Source organism: Eucalyptus grandis, chromosome 10 (assembly GCF_016545825.1).
Source record: "Eucalyptus grandis isolate ANBG69807.140 chromosome 10, ASM1654582v1, whole genome shotgun sequence".
NCBI lineage: Eukaryota > Viridiplantae > Streptophyta > Magnoliopsida > Myrtales > Myrtaceae > Eucalyptus > Eucalyptus grandis.
Window position 1 is genome coordinate 17,712,210 of NC_052621.1, and position 6,353 is coordinate 17,718,562.

General features: G+C 39.7%; 1 protein-coding gene across 1 annotated transcript; it reads left to right on the plus strand.

The window, feature by feature from the left end:
* The first annotated feature begins 2,877 nt into the window (after positions 1–2,877).
* LOC104422082 (probable transmembrane ascorbate ferrireductase 2) lies at positions 2,878–5,745 on the plus strand. The gene is made up of 4 exons (XM_010034309.3): positions 2,878–3,325; positions 4,754–4,802; positions 4,963–5,162; positions 5,244–5,745. Exons 1-4 carry the CDS (start codon positions 3,182–3,184, stop codon positions 5,535–5,537), a joined length of 687 nt encoding a protein of 228 aa, XP_010032611.2. The 5' UTR covers positions 2,878–3,181; the 3' UTR covers positions 5,538–5,745.
* The last annotated feature ends 608 nt before the right edge of the window (positions 5,746–6,353 follow it).

Here is a 6,353-nt window from a genome sequence, read left to right on the forward strand (position 1 = left end):
ACTCACTGCCTCTCTCGGACTTACAGCCTGGACCACTATGTGGAAACAAGAAAGATGCCAACTAATGGCTCTCGATCTATAAGTATGAAGACTTCAAAAAACTATCTATACCACAAATGGGTTAGGATCGAAGTACTATATGAGAGAACAATGAAGGATATGAGATTGACAAATCTAATAAATGGGTTAGGATTGGAGTATTATATGAGAGAACAAGGAAGTATAGGAGATTGACAAATCTAAGAGTATGAGAAAACGTTAAACTTAATCTAAATGTCTACGTTTGTTCGATCTATTTATTATATGGAAAAATTCTAAAGGTTCTATGTCTCTAAAATAATCAAAGAACTCTAAGAGTTCTGTGAAGGTTTGTATGATATGGTATAATAATTCAAAGGATGAAATTATTATAAAAATGAAATAAACTAAGTAAAGGAATGATGCATATATGCAAATTAAACTAAATAAAATTTCAAACATTATAAATAATATGGAGTGCCAAAGCAATATATAAGATGTAAAGTAAGAGTATAAGCAAACAAAAACCAACTTTGTAGGTGGTATGAACTTGTATTATAAAACTACAAATTACAAGTATTAAAAAATGCATAAACTAAATTATCAAGTGATCCACTGGGGCAATAATCTACACTCCAAAAGTATTGATATTTGTATTACGAGAAAATGTTAACCAACTATCATGTAAGTTGATAATCCTATATAAACTACACTAAATGTAAAACAAACTTATTTTGTGACTAGGGGTACAAGGTAAGAAAGCTTGAAGCTTGAAGGGAGTTGAGGGATACAAAAGGGGGTGAAAAGGAGGAAGAAGAGAGAATTCTCAGTATGGTTTTGAGTCCCCTTACTCTATGATGAGAAAGTGTATTTATAGAGATGCTACAATGAAAGTGTTACAATGCTAAAGAGCGTAAAGTGAACAGTATGAGTGAACGGTGCTAAGTGAATAGTATTGCAATAGTATGTCTACCACTTGCTACAATGTATTGTTTTTTTGCTACTATAACAGTGCTGACATGTGATAATCTGTCTTATCTCTAGGTAAAATTGATCCCATACCAGTCATTAAGACTGATTGGTTCTCGATGTGGTTTGGTTCCGAGGTGAAATCAGGAACCAGACCGGGAGGACCGATTCCTAAATTCTAGGACCGAGAATCGGACTGACCGATCCTGGAATAAGGAACCGAACCGACTGACCAATCCAATGGAATCAATAATTTGTTGTTTGAGGACCCAAAAAAAAAATTGTGAAAAAGCTCCCCTAATTTTCAAAGCTTGCAATGCCCAACTTACAGTCTCAAGCTTTGATTTTTTCAATGGGTTCTTCACTTCTTCTCAGCTTGTGTTCATTGGAAAAGGAAGGTAAAGCATAAAGCGAAAACTAATAAGGGAAGGTAAAGCATAAGGAGGGGAAAACAAAACTTAAAATATGAAAATGGCAAAGGGTTTTCTCTCTCTCTCTCTCTTATATATAGTTGGTCCAATTCCAACCTTGGAACCGAGAACCAGATCGACTGGCAACCAGTTCCAAGAATGGGAACCGAGAATTTGACCCCCCTATTCGGGAACTGCCCAGAACCATTTGGTTCAATCCGGTCCAGGTGGTTCTCGGTTTCGGACGGTTCCCATTGCACGCCCCTAGTAGTCATGATTCACATTCTCGCTTTTTACGCCATGAGTTAAATACAATCTTGATTTTTCTAAACCTACGATTGTCGTCCTCGCTTTCTACATAGAATTTTAACTCGCATTTCTCACCAAGACATAATTTATCACATCCTCACTTTCTTTTTCAACTTACTCTCGCAAGCTATTATCGGTTATCTCGCGAGCTTCAGGTAGTGGCCGTCGTGTGACTGCCGTGCTCTCCTCTCTCTCCCCAATTTTAAATCCGGAAGCACAGTCATGTCGACATTAGTCGCACGTACATTGTCCTGGCCCAGTCTTGACTCGAGTGTGTTCATTGTCGCTTCACAAACCACCTCCCGTTCGCCATAGCCATCGCCTCGGACGCTTGCCTCATGAACCATCTCTTCCCTCTTTTACAAATCTCAAATCTGAGATCTAGAGTTAAGCACCACCATCACGCACGATTGCCCCAACCAACCGCCATGCGGCGGTCGTACACCTCTTGCAGGGCGATTGCTGTTGAGATAGGTACTGCTGCTAAGGCGTCAAGCGATCGTCGATGATAATGTCCTAGTCCCCCCTCGCTCTCTTTCTCTCTGTTCCTGCATATATTTCTGTGTCATTCGTTTTTCATATTTGTTATGCGTTTACCTCAGCCCTAAGCATTTTAATGGAAGGACTACCAGTGAACCATATGAAAATGTATAAGGACTATTTTGGGCAAAAAAGAAGAAGTAGAGAGACAATTTTAATCTTTGAGCAATAGTATAGAGACCAATGATATGATTACATCAATTTTTTTTTTTTCCCTTTCAAATCAGTTTTTAATTTGAAATTGCCAAAATCTGCACTTATTGGACCCCTTCGTGATCAACGCATTTGGATTTGACTTACAATTTATGAACCAAATCATGCAATCATGTTTGCCTCTATTAGGGTAAATGAGATGATTTATAGATTATATAAATCGTGTTCTTCTAAATCATTAATCATGCAACCCTGGGCGAGAATTATGTGGGAAACACCAGGCTGAAATTTGGGAAAAAATTGTGATCCTCTCACGAAATCAAGGGAGCTTCTCAAAGTCAACTGTCGATAAAGCCCCGTTGGCACTTGGACTGCCACGTGGATCTCCCGATGTGTCATTCGATTATTCTCATTGGTTCGTGGGCATTTCACTTGTCGTCATCTCGCAAGTCATCAACGGGGAAAGCGAAGACCGGTCGCCGTATTCGAACCCCGCAAGAAAACCGAAAAGCCCCCCGGCCGTCTTCTTCTTGAAGTCTCGCTATTGGAAGTGGAAGGAGACAACCTGCAACCTGGGAGCAGTTGAGATTCTGTGCTTTTCTTGAGCTCCCCCACGAGAAGGGGTAAAAGAGAGACCACGCTGCCTCTTCAAGCAACCCCTTTTGATGTGAAACTCCAAAGGCTTTACGCTCCTATCCCTCTTCAAGCAAACCCCTTTTGGTGTGAAACCCCCCAAGACTGTACTCTCTGTTCTTTCTGTCTCTCTCTGTGATTGATCAGCAATGGGTGTACCGGTGGTGAGATTCCCGATCGTACCGATCATAAGAGTGATGGGAATTACCATCATTTCTCTTGTGCTTATTTGGGCTGTCCATTTCAGAGGAGGACTCGCCCTCGTCTCTGACGATAAAGATCTCATCTTCAACGTAACTCTCTCTCTCTCTCTCTCTCTCTCTCTCTCTCACATCCACACGCACAGAAAAAACAGATTTCCCCTTCCGCCATCTTCCGTGTTGAATGAGGAGTGCATATGTTGTCACTGTTGATGGATGCTCTTGGGTTCTTGGCTTTCTGTGGTGGGTACATTTTGCTTTTTTCTGGGTATCGTTTGATTCGGTTCGTTTCGCGTTCTTGCCTGAGTGCATTGGATGGTTGTGACTTGGAAGCTTGGTTCACGGATTGAGAAGGTTTTTCCAATTTGAGTAATGCTTGTGTTGTGAGTGCTGGAGGTTGGGCTGTTGTTGTTGAGAGAGGGGTATGGAGATTCCTGAGTCGGATGTTGATTGTTTAGTGAAGCTTATCAATTATAATCTCTTGATGATCATTAGAATTAGTTGACCGGTGTGCCCGTGTGGGTTAAGAGATTGTTTACACAAAATGCTACATTGATGTCTTCAGGCTATTTTTGATTAAATGGATGGACTTGCTTTAGTATTTCCCGAGCCCTATCTTAACCGATTGTAATTGGAGGTTGGTATTTCAATGTTTGTTCATGTCGACCTACTTTATCAAAGGGTTGCTATGGGCTAGGTGCAGATGCTAAAATCGTTCAACAGGCTGACCTGGATAAGATAATGACCAGTTGATTTCTTGATGTATTCACCATTTAAATTCAAGCCGCAATATCTTTCTAAGATCTAAGAATTCTTCCCTAGCTGAATGCTGTGAACTTATATACATTCATAGGTATGCCAAAAAGGATTCAGGAATGTTTAGATATATAGTGTTTTGTGGCTAATTGAAATTAAATTGGTATTTCTAGCCAGCCAGCAGAATAATACGAATAACATTAGGAATTGCTGGTGGAATGTGAAAATGGAAATTGCATGGAAGACGCTTTTGTAGAACATAGACATTTGGGCCAGTTTAGGAGCTAAAGTTTCAAACAAAATGAGAATACTGTGGTAAGGGAATGTGTTATCTTCTTTAGTTAAGTTATTGGCAATTCAAGTTCTTTATCATGAAAATAGAGAAAAGGAAATTTGTTGCTTAAACAAGAAGAAGAATAGAGACCGAAACAGATACAGGATCACATCCTGTGCTGGATTGGGGTAGACCTGAGGTTATTTATGCTAGCATACTTTGGGGGTTTTTCCCGTCACATTCCTGTTCTAAGATGCATTCAGTTCAAGAGCAATGCTTGTGCATTTGCTTTGTACATTAGGTTTAGTTTCATACAGATGATTTTTGTGATAAGAATTTTTATCCTGAATTGAAACATGTAAATTGATGCCGGAGATTTACAAAATTGCAATACACTGAAGAGCTCTAATGAGTGGGATCGCAATAATATGAGCTCTGTAGCATCTGTATCTTTCTGTATTATAAACCTTGATTCCTTTTTATTGTTATAGGTCCATCCTGTTTTAATGGTGATTGGCCTCATTCTACTGAATGGCGAAGGTAAATTCTTTTCCCTGCAATTTTTATAAACTCTGTATAGGGTCATGCATGAAAGACACGGTGGAAAGAGCATTAGATATTCAGATAACCATGACCATATTAGCTAGTACTGTAGTGGAAGGTAGACTACCGTTTACTCAGTTAAATTTGGTGTGTGCAGCCATGCTCGCATACAAGACAGTTTCAGGAAGAAAGAGCTTTAAAAAATTAGTTCATCTTACACTACAACTCCTCGCCTTCTGTCTAAGTATGGTTGGAATCTGGGCTGCATGGAAGTTTCATAACGAAAAGGGCATCGACAATTTTTACAGTCTGCATTCCTGGTTGGGACTCGGCTGCATTCTTTTATTCGGCATTCAGGTAAAATCTATTCTATTGTCTTTCGTGTTTGCTACTGCATCTTAAGCAGTGATTTAGCTTTCACATTGTTTTTCTCCTCAGTGGGCACTTGGATTTGTGATCTACTGGTACCCAGGTGGCTCAAGGACTAGCAGAGGCACTTTACTTCCTTGGCATGTATTTTTTGGGGTCTATATCTATGCTCTCGCCATTGCTACTGCTCTCACGGGCTTTCTAGAGAAGGCCACATTCCTTCAGACAAAGGAGGTAATATCACGGTATTCTCCAGAGGCCTTGCTGATGAACTCACTGGGTATCTTGGTTGTGGTATTGGGTGGATTTATTGTCCTTGCCATTCTCGCTCCTGCAAGTGGCAAGGTTGGTCCAGCCGAGTAGAGAACCCCTGCAATTCCTTTTTGCCTTTTTGGACTTGTTATAAATCCAGATTGTATTCTTGATCTTGTACCGAGGGATCATCCTCATCACGACATCCATCGAAGTCACAGTAACTCAATGTATTGTTCCTTTATAAACTGATTGTGATCTAATTTGAGGGGAAAGCAAATGATGGAAAACCTGATATTCAGAGTCCGCTTGGTGAAAACGTGAAGCAGTTTCCCTGTTTACTTTTTGAAGGGTTTACGTTCCTAATTTTATCCTCATGGTCAGCCATTCGATTTAGTCCTGCACTGTTGATTGTACATATGCCTTACTGCAGCAAAAGAAAGGGCAAGGAAAAAAATACTTTCGGCAGCACAAATTTCTTGTTCACCGCATTGAGCGTTCTGCAGAAGTATGTGGCAAATTAAGTCACCGACTCACTCTCTAACTCAAATCCAGTCTGGTAAAACTGTAAATATAGTGCTTAGATTTAAGTACTAAATAACAATCCTAAGTGCTGGACATATAAACAAAGGGCCGTCCGATGATGATGATAAGTGAAAATCAATAGATAAAGATTATCAATCTCTCACCAAACATTAAAAAATGACCATTATTGAAGTTGAACAATATATTTGACAAGATTGTAAATGAATTAAGTTGATTTTTTCACAATATATTATCAGTAATTATTTTGGGTGGCGCTATTTCATCCCGATCTTTGCTACGACACTCCCTATTACAGTGTCTTTCCTGTATACCCCTGCTGTCCCTCTTTTTGTTTGAATGCTTTCCTTTTCTTTCCTTGCGGATCCCACACATTCTTCTTTC